The sequence below is a fragment of the Hyperolius riggenbachi genome, chromosome 4 (genome assembly GCF_040937935.1).
Source record: "Hyperolius riggenbachi isolate aHypRig1 chromosome 4, aHypRig1.pri, whole genome shotgun sequence".
NCBI classification, from domain to species: Eukaryota; Metazoa; Chordata; class Amphibia; order Anura; family Hyperoliidae; genus Hyperolius; species Hyperolius riggenbachi.
The window spans coordinates 69,135,292-69,157,290 of record NC_090649.1 but is presented as its reverse complement, the minus strand read 5'-3'; the positions used below and the strand labels follow the sequence as shown (position 1 = coordinate 69,157,290).

The window sequence follows — 21,999 nt, the reverse complement described above, 5'->3', positions numbered from 1 at the left end:
CCTGTCGGCATACGAAAACCGTATGTCGCACAGCTATAAAATTCATATCGTCTTGTCCGGTAAAATCTGGCCATCGTGCTGATATGAAATTCCTTGGGATAGACCGTCCGGTTATCGAGATATGAATCTTCTCAGGAGCCTGACCCGCTGGCTTAGCCGTGTCTGATGTCATATTAATCTGTATTTTCCAACAAGTCTGAAGCTGTTACCCCCCCTAAATATCACGTGTATGGTTCAGGAGTTACAGCATTTCATAAGTTTAGCCCTAAAATCTCTCAGAGGGAATGAACTGTCATTGGTGGGTGACTCAGAGGGGCCGGCATTGCCACACCCCCAAACCAGCTTCATCAAAAGCACCTGGCCAGCAGGAGGGCATCAATTCCTCCCTTTACCATCTTCATGACGCACGGCCACTGTGAGGAACAAGTGGTGGCCACCTTGCCAGAGCTGAAACAAAGGACATCCTCCATTTTGTTTGGATTCTAAATCTTGCTGAACTTTACTCTGAAACAAAAAACTCTAAGAACTTGAAACCGTTTTGCTTGAACTTGATGATTTTCCCACAGAAGGACATATTTCCACAAACCATAAGTATTTTCTCCCTCTTTATTTCATACTGGCTATTACTGTCTTAATAATTGTGATTTTAATAATTGTCTGTAGATATTAATTATTTATATTGCGTGAATAAACGACTTTCTCCAAGTCATTCACTGTCCGCTACCCTGCTTATCAGCACACACAGAACTGATCCCGGGTCTCTGAAGATACGCTACTGTTTGTTTGTTGTTGGCTAGACAGAATATCGTGTGTTTAACCGTTTTATTCGCAGGACTAGTCAGTTAGTGGGCTCCACGGTCCCATGGTAACCGCGGTGGTGGCAGTTTACTCTGAACCAGTGGGTGAAGTTGTAATCACCCGTGTCTCACAGGCTCCCTTCTGAGTTGTCTGCGGCTAATTCTTAACGGTTCCTGTGCATTGACTGCGACCAGAGTTCGCACGATCTGTGCGCTGGCACCGTTTAGAAGGCTAAGTGCGGTCAGCCACTAGGGCTCCTGTGACACTTCCCCTTTTATTCCATACCTTTGAAAGCTGTGAGCAAGCATTCTCATCCGAAACAGCTGTTAGCCGAGTCAGGCAAAAATGGCGTGACCATAAGTAGTCATGTGAATTACAACTATAGTGGCAAAAGACAGCGCCCAAATTATGATAAAAACAGCATAATTTGGCCACCAGCAATAGCTGGAAGGTGATCTACTAGCTACTACTGGCTGGTGATCTTTGCGGAATGTTCGTTTGCTGAGTGTTCTAAAGCTAGTAGAAATGATCACTTCCATAATAAATAAACAGCCTAGGCAAAGCATCACTGGGAGGGCGGGGCTACACAACAATATACAGCGATAGATAGATAGATATAGGAAATGCTCCTGATGCTGAAACCAGGATAGTTAACGTTAAAGTGGGTATCCTGAATAATTTACTGCATTCTTCAGTACGGTTCCTCTTTCATTTTTATCCAACAGTTCCCCCCCCCCCCCCCTCCCTTCATCCATATAAGATTCCCGCCATCCTGCAGAGCAGTGTTACTTTAGATACTGCTGCAGTGAAGAAGAAGCGCTGTGAGCTCATACGCGGATATTATGTGCCTACTGGCGACTTTTTATCTGGGCTGGATAAACCTCGCCGTGAGGAGTGTAAGATTTCCCCCCTAATGACATGCAAATTGCTGTCTGTATAGAGGACGAGACAATGGTCAGGCTGAACCTGGTTTCACAAGAGGCAATTCATCTGTGGAAGCGTCAGTGTCGTGTACCAACAGCTCCCGTCTCGAGTTCCTCAGGCCATTTCCTTAATGAGGGGACAGGAATGACTCCAGCTACACTGTAGACGGCTCATAGGAAAACCAATACTCGATGTTCGGAAATGATCTGCAAATGGCAGCAAAATCTTTCCATTCCACATTACAGCGTCCACACACAGAACAATGGCTGTTTTGTTTTGTTTTTTTTCCTTAAAGTGACCCTGTACTAGATTGGCGTACAGTGAGGGAAAGACGTATTTGATCACCTGCTAAGTTTGCTTGTTTACCCTCATGACCAAAAATTGTAAGGTATCTTTATCAGGCACGGGGGAGGGGGTGGCTTTGGGTGCTCAAGCACAAGCCCCCCTCCCCCCGCGCCCATTGGTGTGACCCACTACCCTAGACCCTTCCTCCTCTGGAATTCCTCCCTAATATGCATGAGGAGTTAGTGGTGTGGGGTGGACTGGAGGGTTGCAGCAGACTTGCAAGTAAGTAACTTATAATCACTGATTGCCGACAGACACATGGACCCAGGTGGCACAGGCGCCAACAAGTGGAAATTTCCTCAAAGCTTGGCGTCTCCATAGCAACCATGCACCACATGTTCAGCGGAGACTGCCAAGGAGACAGCAAAGAGGAGGTGGTAATGTGCGGCTGCCGGTGTCAGGTCCGACTGACTCCACACCAACGAATGCAGCTAGCGCCTCTGTGACCGAATGTGTGTGGCAAACAGAGGGGCTCAGGGGGGTGGTGTGATACGGTGGGAGACCCTTACTACTCTGGTTTGGTACTACTGTGCATTTCTGTGTATGGTCAGGGGGAGGTCACGTCACTGCAGGGCAAGGGGGCTCGGGCAAAGGTCCCCCACCACTTGTTGGTACTACTGGGCATTTCAAGGTGAGGGGGAGCTTTTTTAGATTTGAGAAGGACCCACTTAAGGACCCTCTGCAAGACCCTGAGCTTTATTGTAGCTGGGAGGGCTGTCTCGCCTCATGGAATTGCAGTGATCCTGAAAACTGGGACAAAGCAGCTGAGAATTACACAGGGGGAACTTGTCAATGATTTCAGGGCAGCTAGGACTACAGTAACCAAGAATACAATTGGTAGCACACTACGCCGTGAAGGACTCAAACTTGCAGAGCCCACAAGGTCCCCCTGTTCAAGACAGCACATGTACTAAAAAAGGCCCATCTGCAGTTTGTCAATGTACATTTGAATGAGGCACATCTTGAAAATGGGTCATGGATGATTATTCCAGCATGACTATGACCCAAAACAATGGGCAAAGGCAACAGAGGAGTGGCTCAAGGAGAAGGACATGAAGGTCCTGGAGTGGCCTAGCCAGTCTCCAGACCTTAATCCAATAGAAAATGTGTGGAGGGAGTTGAAGGTTTGAGTTGCCCAACATCAGCCTTGAAACCTTTACTGACTAGTACAGGATCTGCAAAGTGGAGTGGGCCAAAATCCAAGTCCTGAGTTGTGTGCGGACCTGGTGGCCAACTACAGGAAACGTCTAACCTCTGTGATGGCCAACAAGAGTTTTGCCACCAAGCGCCAAGTCATCTTTTGATAGGGAATCAAATACTTCTTCAACTCATTACAATGCACATCAAGCTCTGACTTTGGGGCATTGGGTTTTTGAAGGCTCTTTTGTTGTTATTTTGTCTCCCACCGCTACAATAAACCTACCATTACAATTATAGACTACCCATTTATTGGGGAAACAAGAAAATTCAGCAGGGGATCAAATACTTTCTTCCCTCACTTGTATATGAATGTATCATATTCTGAAACAGAAGTGTTTAAAGGGGAACTTCAGCCTAAACAAACATACTGTCATCAAATTACATTAGTTATGTTAATTAGAATAGATAGGTAATATAATCTCTTACCCACCCTGTTTTAAAAGAACAGGCAAATGTTTGTGATTCATGGGGGCTGCCATCTTTGTCATGGGGGCAGCCATCTTTTTGGTTGAAAGGAGGTGACAAGGAGCAGGAGACACAGTTCCAACTATCCTGTGTCCTGATAACCCCTCCCAGCTGCAGGTGCTAGGCTTCAATTGTCAAATTCAAAATGTAAAAAAAAAAAAATGCACCAAAACAGAGACAAAAAACAGAGAACAACGAGAACAACAAAATCAGAAATCCCATCATGCTTTGCACAGCATCAGGGGAAAAAAGCCCGGGCAGTTTTCTTCTGTGCAGCTAAAAATGAGGCTTGTATAAGAGAAACAAAGTTCTGATGCTGTGAAACTGTTAAAGAAACACCAAGCCTTTTCAGTGCTGCTGAGTCGATTTTTAGTCTGGAGGTTCACTTTAATAAAGACCCAGATACAGCTCCTAACCATAACCTCTTGTTTCCACCCCATTCCTTAAGATTGTGAGCTCGCAAGGGCAGGGCTCTCACCCTTTTGTGGCATGGAATGTTATTTTAATTGCTTGCACTCTGTTAGACATTTATACATTTTAGTCATCATGTTAAATTTGCTATTGTAATCAGCATTTCTTAGTTTTGTGTCAGTGTTTATATTTGATGTATATCATTGTCTATATTATTATTCCTTGTAGTTTGGGTCACCCTGAGCTGCTTGCTTACTCTGTATTATTATGTATCCCCTGTTTGTTTTCTTACATTGTACAGCGCCATGGAATATGTTGGCGCTTTATAAATAAATAATAATAATAATAACCACCTTTTATTTTGCCCTACTCAGCCATATGGAAATAGTGATGGTGTCGGAATGTGGAATCCTGCATTTGGAAACACGAATGAACTTCAGCACCTGAGCTGGTGGACAGGGTCACAGAATTGTGGTCCAGGTGGTGACTCCAATGCTTCCTTCCAAGCCAGAAGGAGGAAGCATGTGAAGTGCAGCAAGAGTGACCTCCCCGCGACCCTGTCCCCTAGCTTGGGTGCTGAAGTGTGATATTCGGCATAATTCGGGTATTCCAAATGTGAGATCCCGAATTTGAACACCAGCACTAGAAAAAATGCTGTTCAGATCAACTACGGAGTAGTGCAATCACAACTAAAGGTGCTGACTCTTGCATGATCACTCCTCACTCCACCCTTCTCATGACTCATGCTGTCTAGTGGGAAAGGAGACAGCATGAGTCATCAGAAGGTTTGGGGAGGGTGCGGGGTAAGAGTAACCAGCTTCATTGACCAGATGGATTTTTTCATACAGCTTTTTAAGGCTACGCATGTGGGTGCTGATTATGATCACCTCTGCTAAAAACCTAATGTGTTTACTGAGGCCCCCGTTCCCCCTCAGCAAGTGAGCTGCATTGCCCGGACTGTGGCCTGATCCGCCCAGAGCATCAATCCTTGTATGTGTTTATGAGGCTTAAAGCACAGTTGAAGTGAGAAGAATATGAAGGCTGCCATATTTATTTCCTTTTAAACAATACCAGTTGCCTGGCAGCCCGGCTGATATAGTTGGCTGCAGTAGTGTCTGAATCACACCAGAAACAAGCATGCAGCTAATCTTGTCAGATCTGACAATAATATCAGAAACGCCTGATTTGCTGCATGCTTGTTCAGGGTCTAGGGCTAAATGTATTAGAGGCAAAGGATCAGCAGGATAGACAGGCTACTGGTACTTAAGGCCTCATTCACAGTGGGACGTTGCGTTTGATGCAACGTTAAAGTCGCACAACGTTCCTCTAACGCAGTGCATGTAGGTTATGAAATTAGACGTTATTTTGCACTGCGTTATGTGTCTCTTGGTGCGCCGTTTTTGTCGCACACTGATGGAACGAAAGCGGCGCATGCGTTATATTTAAAAAAATAAACATTACTGAGCATGTGCAACACACATAACGCAGCAAATGTATTGCTAAACGCACAGCATGCAGCACTTTCTAAATATTGCTACACGTTACACACAACGCAACGTGTGCACTGTGAATGTCACACATACTTTGTATTGCTGTGCGTTAGTCTGCGTTATACATTTTTATAACGTGTGCCTTTAACGTCCCACTGTGAAAGAGGCCTTAGAGTACCGCGCGAGGTAGTGCACCTTTTACTAAAGTGCTACACGTAAAATCCTTAATGAATTGGCATAAAAATGCATTGTTGGGTAAAATGCTCTGGTGAAGAAATACATGACTTCTAACAAAATAGCAGCAAAGTATTGTACTGTGTCAGCTATCAGTAAAAGCAGGAAGTTTTGAATCAGGATGATACCATTTATTGGAGAACTTGAACGAAAAAGAGCAAGCTTTCGAAGGCTTGCTCACCGAAAGCCTACTTTTTTTTTTTTTTTTTTTTTTTTGTAAGTTGGCCAATAAATGGTATCATCCTGATTCAAAACATCCTGCATCTATTAAAATGTTCTCTGTAAATCAAGCTCGCAGGAAGCAATGATGCACAGAGAGGCGGGGCTTATGGTGACATGGTCAGTACTCTTCCTGCACCAATTATGAGCTTGATACTGTATGTTAGGGCAAACATTTTAAAAACACACAAATAAAAAGCACATTTCTTCTGGAGTAAAATGAGCCATAAATTACCTTTCTCCTATGTTGCTGTCCCTTGCAATAGGTAGTAAAAGTCTGACAAAACCGACAGGTTTTGGACTAGTCCATTACTTCATGGGGGATTCTCAGGGTTTTCTTTATTTTCAAAAGCACTTAGGGAATGGCAATTGCACCATCCAACTGCCAAAAAAGTGTGCAGCGATCACGGAGGCTGGCTAGCATATTTGTGTAAATACTTTTCAAGGAATTTCAGACCATGCTAAGAGCCCCCCCCCCATGAAGAGATGGCCTAGTCAAAACCTGTCGGGTGTGACAGATTTCTACTACTTACTATAAGCAACAGGAACATAGGAGCAAAGTCATTTATGCCTCATTTTCTGTGGAAGAAACCTACTTCTTATTTGTAGGTGTTTACATGTACCGTATTTAAAATGTAACATTTTTTTCGCAATAGTGGCCCCTTAAAGAGACGAAGCACCCTCATGTATTTTCCCATATGTATCAGTGGGAACATTAAAGAAAACATCTACCATGCTTTCTGTTTCATCATGCACTGCTCACCTTGCTTCCTATCAACCCTGATAAAATCCCTGACTGAGCATTCAGTCTGGCTTTGCTATAATGACTCAGCTATAAAAATTCCTGAGCAGAGCCAGCAGGGGGCAGGCTTGGGCTTGAAAAAACATGAGAGAACACAGACTGAGCTATAAATATTCCTGAGCAAAGCCAGACTGCATGCTCAGTCGGAGATTTTATCAGGGCTGCTAACAAGCAGGCTGTGCAGTGCAGAATGAAGCAGAGAGCAGGGTAGGTGTTTTCTCTAATGTTCCCACTGATCTTTATGGTAAAATACATGAGGGTGCTTCGTCTCTGGTTCTCTTTAATGTTGGTACTACCTACTGAGCTATGATTTGTGGAAACCCTATTCTAGGCCGCTTTGTGTCTACTTTGTGCACTGTATTCTAACACAGGGCATGCTACATTCACAGGGACTGAGAGAGGGACCATTATCAGGCTTGTCCTAGTATTCTTCACACATAGATATCAGAGGCCCACTGCTATCTCTATTGGAGACTGAATAGAGCAGGCACCAGGGAGTCTGCAGAAATTCCAAAATAACTGGAGTGTTTACTGGATTGTGGATGCAGAAGAAATGTAATAGATGGCTGTTCCTCAGAGCATAGTATAGTCAAGCAATATACACAATATGCTATAGATATGAGTGAACCTATTTTGTGCCCTATCCCCCCCCCCCCCCCCCAACCAACCGTGAGATTTAAAGGACCACTATTGCGGGAAAAAAAATTAACATTTTACATACATGCAAACACATACATTTAAGAATTATCTTTCTTCTAGAGTAAGAGTAAGATGTGCTACAAATTACCTGTCTCTTATGTTGCTGTCACTTACAGTAGTTAGTAGAAATCTGACGGACCTGACAGGTTTGGGACTACTAGTCCATCTCCTTAAGGGGGATTCTCATTATTTAATATATTCTTTACAAAAGCATCCCCTGTAGAGGATCCATACAAAGATGCAGCCCCCCCAATCAGAACTGCTATTCAATACGTATTTTTGAAAATAAAGAAAACCATGAGAATCCCACATGAGGAGATAGACTAGTCCAAAATCTGTCTGTTATGTTAAAATAATTCTTAGCAAATTGTGTTGACTGGGCATGCTTAGAAACGCGATTGAGGAGGTGGGCAGACAGGACTGTGCAAGTGTGGTGGCTGCAAGTACTGTTCTAATCGCAGATCTTTCTGAGGAGACAGCGGCACAGTGGAGGGGATCAGGAGGATTCTGAGAGACCTGATAGACTGCCGGGGGGCGGGAAGAAGCCCCAGATAAGTACATTTGAACTTTCCCCTGCTGTTTGCTTTTTACGGGTGTGTGATTCAGACACTACTGCAGCCTCATAGATCAGCAGGACTGCCAGGCAACTGGTATTGTTTAAAAGGAAATAAATATGGCAACCTTCATCTGTCTGTCACCTCGGCTTCCTATTAAAGTGAGCCAAGCAACAGTTTTAGCACCCAGGGCACCTCAATAGCACATTTAGTATGCATGGCAACAATGTGGCTGATTAATAAAAAAAATCAATTTTACCTCTTGTTTTTACATGTAAACATTTAGCAGAGGGTTTTATTAACCTACTTTAATTATTTTACTGCACACATTAGCAGAGCAAAAATAAAGGATACCCGAGGTGACATGATGAGATAGACATGGGTATGTACAGTGCCAAGCACACAAATAACTATGCTGTGGTTCTTTTTTTCTTTCTCTGCCTGAAAGAGTTAAATATCAGGTATGTAAGTGGCTGTCTCAGACAGCAAGTGACTACAGTGTGACCCTCACTGATAAGAAATTCCAACTATAAAACACTTTCCTAGCAGAAAATGGCTTCTGAGAGCAGGAAAGAGGTAAAAAGGGGAATTTCTTATCAGCGAGGGTCACATTGTAGTCACTTCCTGTCTGAGTCAGGACTGAGTCAGCCACTTACATACCTGATATTTAACTCTTTCAGGCAGATAAAGAAAAAAAGGAACACAGCTTGTGTGCTTGGCACTGTACATACATATGTCTATCTCATCATGTCACATGTCACTTCGGGTATCCTGTAAAGATTTAAGCGGGGAAAGGGGAGGTGTTGGACAGGATACTGAGCTTTAAAGGGACACTTAAGTCAAACAAAAAAAATGAGTTTTACTCACCTGGGGCTTCCAATAGCCCCCTGCAGCTGTCCGGTGCCCTCGCTGTCTCCCTCCGATCCTCCTGGCCCCGCCGGCAGCCACTTCCTGTTTCGGTGACAGGAGCTGACAGGCTGGGGACGCGAGTTATTCTTCGTGTTCCCAGACACATTAGCACCCTCTATGCTGCTATATGGTATATGATGTATGCTATAGCAGCATAGATGGCGCTATTGTGGCCAGGAATGCGAAGAATCACTCGCGTCCCCAGCCTGTCAGCTCCTGTCACCGAAACAGGAAGTGGCTGCCGGCGGGGCCAGGAGGATCGGAGGGAGACAGCGAGGGCACCGGACAGCTGCAGGGGGCTATTGGAAGCCCCAGGTGAGTAAAACTCATTTTTTTTGTTTGACTTAAGTGTCCCTTTAAAGAGTTTACAGAAGTCACAGATGCTATCGTCACACCTTCCCCTGGATAAATAATGGGCAGATAGAAGGGGACAGGAAAAAGTGGTGCTTGGTTCCCTTTAACATACAAAGATAAAGGGTGGAAGGTGTTGTTCTTGATCTCTGTAACAACAATTGAGGTCAAAGACCTACAGAAAGTAGATGGGGATGATCACATGACTGCTGCTTCTAAAGTTATTGCCTAACAATCAGTTTTCAGAGGCAAGAGGCTGTGATCCCCCATCTATCAGTTTCTGTTTGGACCACTTAGACATGACTATGCACATACAAATGCAATGAGATGAGAACATGTTCATCATTAATCTTTGCAGATTACAGACCCCAAAATAGTGGAACTTCTTAAAGACCTTAAAGAAAAATTAAATTTTTGATAAAAATGAAATCAAGGGTAATGTGCTGCCCTTAGCCTTGTAGCTCTAGGCCTAAGCCTGTGTGGTCTTTCCGTACCTATTGGTCTTGCTATTCAAACAAAGCATTATCAGTATTTTATCATTATTCAATGTTGACAGAGTGATGTGTTTTACAGAGCAATCTACACCTGGTTGGGACTCAGCAGCCTGACGGACCATTCCGTGTTCGCTATAAACACAGGGAGTAACCAAGGAGCCAGAATCAAATTCTGTGAGTTCAGATCATCATCAGTGCATAATATAGATGCTGCACAGACTGACGAAGTACAGCACAGTGCACTTCCCTAACTACTTCTCTCTCTAATCTCATCATCCCCTTCTCCTCTCTAATCTCATCATCCTCCACCACTCCCCTCTCTTCTCCCCTGTAACATCTCTCTAATTTAATTTATTCTCTGCCACTCCTCTCTTTTCTCATCCATGCCTTGTCTCTCTAATCTCATCATCCCCTTCTTTCTCTAATCTAATTCATCCTCTATTCCCCCATGCCTTCTCTCTAATCTCATTCATCTACCACTCCTCTCTCATCTCCCCCCATGCCTTCTCTCTAATCTCATTCATCTACCACTCCTCTCTCATCTCCCCCATGCCTTCTCTCTAATCTTATTCATCCTCTACCTCTTATCTCCCCCATGCCTTCTCTCTAATCTCATTCATCCTCCACCACTCCTCTCTCATCCCCCCCATGCCTTCTCTCTAATCTCATTCATCTTCCACCACTCCTCTCTCATCTCCCCCATGCCTTCTCTCTAATCTTATTCATCCTCTACCACTCCTCTCTCATCTCCCCCATGCCTTCTCTCTAATCTCATTCATCTACCACTCCTCTCTCATCTCCCCCATGCCTTTTCTCTAAACTTATTCATCCTCTACCACTTATCTCTTATCTCCCCCATGCCTTCTCTCTAATCTCATTCATCTACCACTCCTCTCTCATCTCCCCCATGCCTTCTCTCTAATCTCATTCATCTACCACTCCTCTCTCATCTCCCCCATGCCTTTTCTCTAAATTTATTCATCCTCTACCACTTATCTCTTATCTCCCCCATGCCTTCTCTCTAATCTCATTCATCTACCACTCCTCTCTCATCTCCCCCATGCCCTCTCTCTAATCTTATTCATCCTCTACCACTCCTCTCTCATCTCCCCCATGCCTTCTCTCTAATCTCATTCATCCCCCGATACTCCTCTCTCATCTACCCCATGCCTTCTCTCTAATCTCACTCATCTTCTACCACTCATCTCTTATTTCCCCCCATGTCTTCTCTCTAATCTCATTCATCCCCCACCACCCCTCTCTCATCTCCCCCATGCCTTCTATCTATTCTCATTCATCCCCCACCACTCCTCTCTCATCTCCCCCGTGCCTCCTCTCTAATCTCATTCATCCTCCACCACTCTTGTCTCATCTCCCCCGTGCCTTCTCTCTAATCTCATTCATCCTCCACCACCGCTCTCTCATCTCCCCCGTGCCTTCTCTCTAATCTCATTCATCCTCCACCACTCCCCTCTCATCTCCCCCATGCCTTCTCTCTAATCTCATTCATCCTCAACCACTCTCTCTCATCTCCCCCATGCCTTCTCTCTAATCTCATTCATCCTCTACCACTCCTCTCTCATCTCCCCCATGCCTTCTCTCTAATCTCATTCATCCTCCACCACCGCTCTCTCATCTCCCCCGTGCCTTCTCTCTAATCTCATTCATCCTCAACCACTCCTCTCTCATCTCCCCCATGCCTTCTCTCTAATCTCATTCATCCTCTACCACTCCTCTCTCATCTCCCCCATGCCTTCTCTCTAATCTCATTCATCCTCTACCACTCCTCTCTCATCTCCCCCATGCCTTCTCTCTAATCTCATTCATCTACCACTCCTCTCTCATCTCCCCCATGCCTTCTCTCTAATCTCATTCATCTACCACTCCTCTCTCATCTCCCCCATGCCTTCTCTCTAATCTCATTCATCCCCCACCACCCCTCTCTCATCTTCCCCTTGCCTTCTCTATAATCTCATTCATCTTCCACCACTCCTCTCTCATCTCCCCCATGCCTTCTCTCTAATCTCATTCATTGTCCACCACTCCTCTCTCATCTCCCCCATGCCTTCTCTCTCATCTCATTCATCCTCCACCACTCCTCTCATCTCCCCCATGCCTTCTCTCTAATCTCATTTATCTACCACTCCTCTCTCATCTCCCCTATGCCTTCTCTCTAATCTCATTCATCCTCCACCACTCCTCTCTCATCTCCCCTATGCCTTCTCTCTAATCTCATTCATCCTCCACCACTACTCTCTCATATCCTCCATGCCTACTCTCTAATCTCATTCATCCCCCACCACTCCTCTCTCATCTCCCCATGCCTTCCCTCAAATCTCATTCATCGTCCACCACTCCTCTCATCTCCCCCGTGCCTTCTCTCTAATCTCATTCATCCTCCAGCACTCCTCTCTCATCTCCCCCATGCCTTCTCTCTAATCTCTTTCATCCCCCACCACTCCTCTCTCATCTCCCCATGCCCTCTCTCTAATCTCATTCATCCTCCACCACTCCTCTCTCATCTCCCACCATGCCTTCTCTCTAATCTCATTCATCCTCCAGCACTCCTCTCTCATCTCCCCCATGACTTCTCTCTAATCTCATTCATCCTCCAACACTCCTCTCTCATCTCCCCCATGCCTTCTCTCTAATCTCATTCATCTACCACTCCTCTCTCATCTCCCCCGTGCCTTCTCTCTAATCTCCTTCATTGTCCACCACTCCTCTCTCATCTCCCCCATGCCTTCTCTATAATCTCATTCATCCCCCACCACCCCTCTCTCATCTCCCCCATGCCTTTTCTCTAATCTCATTCATCCTTCAACACTCCTCTCTCATCTCCCCCATGCCCTCTCTCTAATCTCATTCATCCCCCACCACTCCTCTCACATCTCCCCATGCCTTCTCTCTAATCTCATTCATCCTCTACCACTCCTCTCTCATCTCCCCATGCCTTCCCTCAAATCTCATTCATCGGTCCACCACTCCTCTCTCATCTCCCCCATGCCTTCTCTCTAATCTCATTCATCCTCCACCACTCTCCTCTCATCTCCCCCATGCCTTCCCTCTAATCTGCTTTATTGTCCATCACTCCCCTCTCATCTCCCCCATGCCTTCTCTCTAATCTCATTCATCCACCACTCCTCTCTCATCTCCCCCATGCCTTCTCTCTAATTTTATTTATTCACCACCACTCCTCTCTCATCTCCCCCATGCCTTCTCTCTAATCTCATTCATCCTCCACCACTCCTCTCTCATCTCCCCATGCCTTCTCTCTAATCTCATTCATCTACCACTCCTCTCATCTCCCCCATGCCTTCTCTCTAATCTCATTCATCGTCCACCACTCCCCTCTCATCTCCCCCGTACCTTCTCTCTAATCTCATTCATCCTCCACCACTCCCCTCTCATCTCCCCCGTGCCTTCTCTCTAATCTCATTCATCCTCCACCACTCCTCTCTCATCTCCCCCCATGCCTTCTCTCTAATCTCATTCATCCTCCACCACTCCTCTCTCATCTCCCCATGCCTTCTCTCTAATCTCATTCATCTACCACTCCTCTCATCTCCCCCATGCCTTCTCTCTAATCTCATTCATCGTCCACCACTCCCCTCTTATCTCCCCCGTGCCTTCTCTCTAATCTCATTCATCCTCCACCACTCCTCTCTTATCTCCCCCATGCCTTCTCTCTAATCTCATTCATCCTCCACCACTCCTCTCTCATCTCCCCATGCCTTCTCTCTAATCTCATTCATCTACCACTCCTCTCATCTCCCCCATGCCTTCTCTCTAATCTCATTCATCGTCCACCACTCCCCTCTCATCTCCCCCGTGCCTTCTCTCTAGTCTCATTCATCCACCACTCCTCTCTCATCTCCCCCATGCCTTCTCTCTAATCTCATTCATCCTCCAGCACCCCTCTCTCTCATTTCCCCCTTGCCTTCTCTCTAATCTCATCATCCCCCACCACTCCTCTCTCATCTCCCCCCATGCCTTCTCTAATCTCATTCATCCCCCACCACTCCCCTCTCATCTCCCCCATGCCTTCTCTCTAATCTCATTCACCCTCCACCACTCCTCTCATCTCCCCCATGCCTTCTCTCTAATCTCATTCATCCTCCACCACTCCTCTCTCATCTCCCCGTGCCTTCTCTCTAATCTCATTCATCCTCCACCACTCCCCTCTCATCTCTCCATGCCTTCTCTCTAATCTCATTCACCCTCTACCACTCCTCTCTCATCTCCCCCATGCCTTCTCTCTAATCTCATTCACCCTCCACCACTCCTCTCTCATCTCCCCCATGCCTTCTCTCTAATCTCAATGATCCTCCACCACTCCTCTCTCATCTCCCCATGCCTTCTCTCTAATCTCATTCATCCACCACCACTCCTCTCTCATCTCCCCATGCCTTCTCTCTAATCTCATTCATCCACCACCACTCCTCTCTCATCTCCCCATGCCTTCTCTCTAATCTCATTCATCCACCACCACTCCTCTCTCATCTCCCCCCCATGGCTTCTCTAATCTCATTCATCCCCTACCACTCCCCTCTCATCTCCCCCATGCCTTCTCTCTAATCTCATTCACCCTCCACCACTCCTCTCTCATCTCCCCCATGCCTTCTCTCTAATCTCATTCATCTACCACTCCTCTCTCATCTCCCCCATGCCTTCTCTCCAATCTCATTCATCCTCTACCACCGCTCTCTCATCTCCCCCGTGCCTTCCCTCAAATCTCATTCATCCTCCACCACTCCTCTCTCATCTCCCCCATGCCTTCTCTCTAATCTCATTCATCCCCCACCACTCCTCTCACATCTCCCCATGCCTTCTCTCTAATCTCATTCATCCTCTACCACTCCTCTCTCATCTCCCCCATGCCTTCTCTCTAATCTCATTCATCCTCTACCACTCCTCTCTCATCTCCCCCATGCCTTCTCTCCAATCTCATTCATCCTCTACCACTCCTCTCTTATCTCCCCCATGCCTTCTCTCTAATCTCATTCATCCTCCACCACTCCTCTCTCATCTCCCCCATGCCTTCTCTCCAATCTCATTCATCCTCTACCACTCCTCTCTCATCTCCCCCATGCCTTCTCTCTAATCTCTTTCATCCCCCACCACTCCTCTCTCATCTCCCCCCATGCCTTCTCTCCAATCTCATTCATCCTCCACCACTCCTCTTTCATCTCCCCCATGCCTTCTCTCTCTAATCTCATTCATCCCCCACCACTCCTCTCTCTCCATGCCACTCAATCTTCTTCTTTAATCTGCCCACATACATTCTTTCATATCATTTTTTTACTTATTGAATCAAATTTAACCTTTACCCTCAACCTCCTTACTTGAACTTTTAGGCCCTTTTCACACTAGAGCATTTTCATTGAGTTGCATCACCCGTTTTCACTGTTTCTGCGCAACAGATATTTTAAACTTTTTTGCGTTTGCGTTCTGATGCATTTTACCATATTTTTTGGACTATAAGACGCTCTGGACTATAAGAAGCACCCAGGTTTAGAGGTATATATATATATAAACTGGTGCATCTATGGTCCAGGAGCGTCTTGTAGATGTTTTTGTCCCAATTATTTTGTACCAATGTATCGGTGTCCTGTGTCCCCAGTGTCTTATTTGCCCCTATGTGCCCTCCTGTCTCCCCTCTGGCCAGTGTCCCATGTCCTTCTGTGTCTCACCACCTCTCTGTGTTCCATCTGCCTCCCTGTCTCCCCTCTGGCTGGTTTCTCCTGTGTCCTTTTGTTTCTCACTGGCCCCCTCTGAGTCCCCTCTGCCCCCCTGTGCTCCCCATTTTCCATCTCTCCCTGTCTTCCCTCTGGCTGGTTTCCTCTGTAGCCTTTTGTGTCTCACTGGCCCCCTCTGCCCCCTATGTTCCATCTCTCCCTGTCTCCCCTCTGGCTGGTTTCCTCTGTAGCCTTTTGTGTCTCACTGGCCCTCTCTGCCCCCCTGTGCTCCCCATGTTCCATCTCTCACTGTCTCCCCTCTGGCTGGTTTCCCCTGTGTCCTTCTGTGTTTCACTGGCCCTCTCTGCCCCCCTGTGCCCCCTATGTCCCATCTGCCTCCCTGTCTCCGCTCTGGCTGGTTTCCCCTGTGTCCTTCTGTGTCTCACTGGCCCTCTCTGCCCCCCTGTGCTCCCCATGTCCCATCTGCCTCCCTGTCTCCCCTCTGGCTGGTTTCCCCTGTGTCCTTTTGTGTCTCACTGGCCCCCTTCGCCCCCCTGTGCCCCTAGTGTCTGGACACCAGGCATAGGAGGGCAGCTGGGAGGGGGACACTTTCGGACCATAAGACTCACTGAATTTTTACCCCCACTTTTGGGGCTGAAAAAGTGAGTCTTATGGTACAAAAAATACAGTATATTTCAATAGTGGTGCAATTCATATTTCCACCACAGGAAGTGAGCGCTAGAGAGCCTCACTTATAGTATGGCTTGCTGCCAAAAATTACATTACAGCGCATTACTGCGGGTATCTCCAAACAGTGGTGTAGCAATAGGGGATGCAGAGCTTGCGACCGCACCAGGGCCTTTGGGCCAGAGGGGACCACTAGGGCCCTCCTTCATCCATCCTATTAGCTTTTTATTGTTGCTATGCTGGTAATGAACACCTCTATTGCATAGAGATAATCCTTAACAAACCATTTCCTTACTCTAAATACACCTCTCTGACTTGAAGAAAAAGAGAACGGGATTTCCGGATGGGCATACGCGCCGGCGGCGATCGGCGCGTACGGGGAGGACGCCGCAGGGAGGAGGGGAAGCATGTAGCTAGCACTAGGCTAGCTACATGCTAAAAAAAAAAAAAAAAAAAAAAAAAGGTTAAAAAAAACCCTCCGGCCGCGGGAATCATACCACCAGGGAGGTTAAAGGACACCCGAGGCAAAAATAAACAAATGAAATAAACCATTGTATCTATCTTCCTTCTCCTAAAAAATACTCTAAGATATTCTACGGTTTTATTTTATGCTTAAATCTACTTTTTAAGTTTAAACTGTTTTATTGTTTTTGCTCAGTGACACACTCATTGAAGTATGCCAGAGCTAAAGTCTATGAACTATTTACCCTTTTTATCTCGTGCCTGCTCGGAAAGTGTTTTATAGTTGGAATTTCTTATCAGTGAGGGTCACACTGTAGTCACTTCCTGTCTGAGTCAGGACTGAGTCAGCCACTTACATACCTGATATTTAACTCTTTAAGGCTATTCCCTCTAATGTTAAATGGCGGCTATTGGGCACAAAACATGGACGATTGGGCGCCAGGCACCGCGCCCATCACCTTGAAATTTAAAGTTTTCAGAATTAGTGGTTTGAAAAATATTGTTATGAAATTGTTTTGACAATTATCATTTTTGTAAATTATCGTTTTAACTTTTCAACATTTTGAAATTCCACTTTTAAAATCATTTTTACATTAGTTTTGAGAATTATAATTTTGTGGGCTCTTAGGGTTAGGAACCACAAGGAGGGCCTTAGAGTTATGCACCACGGGGGGGGGGGGGGGCATGGGGTAGGGGGATTAAGTTCAGACACCACTAGGTGGTTCGTAGGGTTAGGCACCACCAGGGGGGCCGTAGAGCTAGGCATCCGTAGAGAGAGGGTTCTGTATGAGAGTAGGGTTAGGTTTAGTAGTAGTAAAATATTGCTAATATTTTTTGGCTTCATGCAAGACACACCTTGCCTCTCTGACATTATACAAGTACTAGTGACTTAGCCCATGTAAAAACAGGCAAAGGTCTGTCACTAATACCGCCGCGCACCCATCGCGCACGCGCCCCGCCCGACTCACAAGCCCACCGCGCCTGCACACCCGCCGCCCTTCTGGACCCGTCCTCCTCTGGCTCTCCGTCTGTCCCTGCACATGCGCAGTGCAATAAAGCACTGACACAGGGACGGACGCAGGGACATTAGGGCTTTATTATATAGGATGCCAAAATAATCTGTCTCATCTACTGTAAGGAGTAAGAGAACTTTTGATCTTGCCATTGAAAAAAATCGGACTTATGGGAAAATATGTCAATGCTGTATAAATGCACAATAAGGCTAATATCCTGTAATCATTCTGTCTCTATTTTAGGGCACCAAGAGTGAATGAACAAGAAGAATTGGGTACCAGAAGAAGTCTTCTGTACTTTTAGAGTTTTATATACATTTTTAACTTTTATCATGTTGCACTATTAGACTAATATACTGTATGTAAAAAATGAAGTTAATTATTGTTTAATAAGATGGTTTATTAAACTTATTTAAAAAAAAGTGAGAACTTCATTTGAAATTGTAATGTCACATAAAATTGATTTTGTAGCTGGAAACATAATAGAGAAAACAAAGTAGGGACAATCCTAAGCTGGCCACTAACGGTCCAATTTCTAGTGAAAAATCGTCCGAGCGATCAGAAATTCTGATCGGACGAAAAATCGTTCACTACACCATCAACTAACCAATCATTTCTTCCTATCTATCACGACCACCAAGAAAATCCAAATTTTCGTTCGACGAAAATTCATTCGGGCGACATTTTTTTCACTCGTTCATAATCGATTGTGTCCACCAATGGGAATTATTTACAACCAATCCGATCAGAATTTCTGATCGCTCGAACGATTTTTCGCTAGAAATTGGACCGTTAGTGGCCAGCTTTAGGCTGGGTTTAAGTGGCCAGAGCAGTCTTGATATTACAAGAAACAGAGGGAGGCCTGGAACCCACTACAAATCGCAAATCGCTAGTACAATCGCTAGCGTTTTTAATAAGCGATTTGTAAGCGATTTCATGAGCATTTTCCGGCGCTTTTTGGGATCAATTTTAAACAGTGTAAGCTTTTTGCTAGCGATTGTGTAGTGATTTGCGATTAGTAATTTTAATTCTGATTGGTCCTTTCAATGTATCATAATTTTATTTACAGTTGCAATCGCACTCAAATCCCTATGTGTAGCGATTCATGAGCAATTTGCCAGCGCTTCAGTACATTACATTGAAGCGCAAACGCTTTCAAAATGCTGCATGTCCTGTGATTGCGATTTTGCTAATCGCTATCTCTACTGTGGAATTTGTTACATTTATTTACATTGGCAGAGCGTTTAGGGAAAGCGCTCCCCAAACGCTCAAAAAATCGCTCTAGTGGGTTCCAGCCCTAAGACCATGTTAAAGTGGACCTGAACTCTCTTGCACTAGACAGAAGGAAAACACAGAGAAATGCAACCTGTATGTATTTAGAGAGTTTAGCCTGTGTAAATCCCCCTCATCTGGGACTAATCACAACTGTAATTTGATCTTTCAGCTGTGTCAGCTGGCTGCCACGGCAGTGCAGCTCATTTGTAAACACATCTGCTTCCATGAAGCAGGAAGTAGACTGCAGATTTATTGCAAGATTTGTATCAACTGTACCAAAGAAATACTATTCTTTAAAGGTTACGTAGTTCGTTTGGCTGAAAAAAGACATTCGCCCATCAAGTCCAACCAGAAAAAATAAATAAATAAAATAAGACTAAAACACCATCCTGAACCTGCACAGATCCCATATATTATATAGGAGAGAACAGAGGCGCCAAAAGGGTAAAAGGGGTTTTAAAAGAGCTTAAAAGCCAAAAATTTGGTAATTAGAGGTGGCAGTGGTGGACTTACCTCCTCCAAGCAGACACAACACGACTGTACATTCAGTCTATTTATTAACGAACTCCTGCACATATCCCAATTGATCCAGTAGAAGACGAAAAACCTTACAAGGCCTGGGCAAATTAGCCTTAAAAGAGAAATATTCCTTCCCGACTCCAGATGGCAGTCAGATAAATCCCTGGATCAACTCTTCTGGGAATCAACTAAAGAGTATAGCCGTGGATGCCCTTCAATGCAAGGAAAGCATCCAAGCCCTCTTTTAGGCTATGTTCACATCTAAAATTGAAATCGCTTATGGCAGCGATTTTTGTTTTTTTTCCCCTGCCGGCGCTCCACTGTGCTGTACGATTTTGTGCAAAGCGTTTTTGTAAGCGCTTTTGCAGAGTGATTCCATTTTTTCACTTCCTGACGTCAGTCAGGAAGTGAACTCTTTGACCCGGAAAAGAATAAATACAATGTAATTATTCTTCAAACCGCAAACGCAGTCGCTGGATAAAAAAAGAAACGATTTGTGAGCGTTGTGTTTTTCCTATGCTTTCCATTGTAGCAAAATCGCCCCAAAAATGGTACATGCAGCCCTTTTGTGAATGGAAAGCACTCAAAACGCGCTAATATGAACTATCCCATAAGGATTCATTGCGCAAGGTATTTTAGAGCGTTTTTCAAAGTCGCCGGCGCTCAAAAGCGCAAAACACCCTAGGTGTGAACAAGCCCTAAATGCAGATATAGAGTTTGCCATAAGTACTTCCTGAGGTAGGATATTCCAGATTTTAACCACTCTCACTGTGAAGGACCCCTTTCTAAATAGATGACAAAACATTTTTCCTCCATGCGCAGATCATGTCCCCTTGTCCGCGGTACAACCCTAGGAAAAAAAGCTCATCTGCCAGGCTTTTGTATTGCCCTCTGATGTATTCATACATGTTAATCAGGTTATTATGCTGTTGCTTATCTTTTAGAGCAGGGAGGAAGTTCGGAGTTCAGGTCCGCCTTAAAGTAAATCAGATTGGTTTATATATCAGACAAGCCATTTTACAGTACCCAGAGTTGTCTTCATATTACAAAATACAGAGCAAGGTCATGTTATAATTGCCTAAATAATCTCCTTATTGGCAAAACATGAGTGGTTTCCATTAGGGATGGTCAATGAGATGGAAAAAATTCTGAGTGAAGAAGGATTGTGTATTGTGCAAATTACATATGCAAATGTATGCGGCTTGAAAATGGACCAATCAAATTCCACTATGGCCGGATTTGATTGATCCCTTTTCAAGCTACATACTGTACATACTAAAATTTGCATACTAAAATCTGCATAATCCTGCAATAACTTGGAATTATTTGCAGCTCATTGCCCATACCATTTCCATCACAGTTTCCATCTTACAAGCACCAGGGTAAAAATGTACCTGAGGCGGCGTGGGGGGCGGCAGATGGGATACAGAGGCATGTTCCATGGTCTATACCAGAGGTAGGGAACCTATGGCTCAGGAGCCAGATGTGGCTCTTTTGATGGCTACATCTGGCTCTCAGACAAATCAGTAGGGGTTGATTCACTGAGCTACACTGCTCAAGCAGCGCAGCTTTATGTGGCAGAGCATTCTCAAAGTAGGCACGCTACTGCTGTAGCATGCACTACTTACTCGCGCTCCCCCGAAACTAACAGCTGCTCCAATTATCCCACCCTGGACCCTGTCAGGTCCAGTGACTTTGTAGGACGAGATCCCTGCACTTTGATTGGCCCAATAGGCTGCCTGTTACTTGACAGGCGCCTATTGGGCCAAAGTGGGGATCTCGCCCTACAAAGTGAAACCCCAAAGTCAGTTAGCTAATTGTACAAGCTGTTAGTCGGTATTTCTCCTGTCTGGCTCTCGAGGAAATTGCTGATGTTGCTGAAACCCAAGAGAAGCTGAAGACGTGTCTGACACTTCCACTGCCCGGCGGATCAACTGTATATTCATCACCATGGCAACAGGGATGTGAGCCTCTGCTGCGCATGTGCACTGTGCCAGTTTGAACCATTTTGTATGGCTCTCACAGAATTACATTTTAAAATATGTGGCGTTTATGGCTCTCTCAGCCAAAAAGGTTCCCAACTCCTGGTCTATACCATACCTGTGTGATGCCTATGCGTCCCCTCCCCCTCCTTGCACCGTAATGTCACCCTCCCCCCTGAATTTGCCGACATGCAGCTTGTCAGCAATCTCGAGGGGGAAGAGGCATTGCTTGCAGGAGGGGCACTCATTCAAAACACCCACTCTGAGCGTCAGGAAGGCTCCCTCCCTCCTCTTACCGGCCATTCACCGCCTTTCTGAACTCTGGGCTTCTCAGATGAAAGCACAGAGCTCTGAATGCAGCGTCGTGAACCCTGAAAGCAAAAGTAAGCCGTTACAGGCTTTTCATTTTAAAAAAGTAGCCAGCTTGCGTTCTCTTTAAAGAGGAACTGTAGTAAAAAATAACGTAAATAAAACTTACTTAACCACTT

At 45.3% G+C, this 21,999-nt stretch overlaps 1 protein-coding gene across 2 annotated transcripts in view; it reads left to right on the top strand.

Annotated features, from left to right (window-relative positions):
- CYP39A1 (cytochrome P450 family 39 subfamily A member 1) overlaps positions 1–18,152 on the top strand; it is a 119,117-nt gene extending 100,965 nt beyond the window's left edge. For both annotated transcript variants that reach the window (XM_068279053.1, XM_068279052.1), the window contains exons 12-13: positions 9,975–10,069; positions 17,979–18,152. In XM_068279053.1, coding sequence (XP_068135154.1) covers positions 9,975–10,046 — 72 coding nt within the window. In that variant the 3' untranslated portion in view covers positions 10,047–10,069; positions 17,979–18,152. The remainder of the gene's footprint in view (positions 1–9,974; positions 10,070–17,978) is intronic.
- Positions 18,153–21,999: the final 3,847 nt, after the last annotated feature.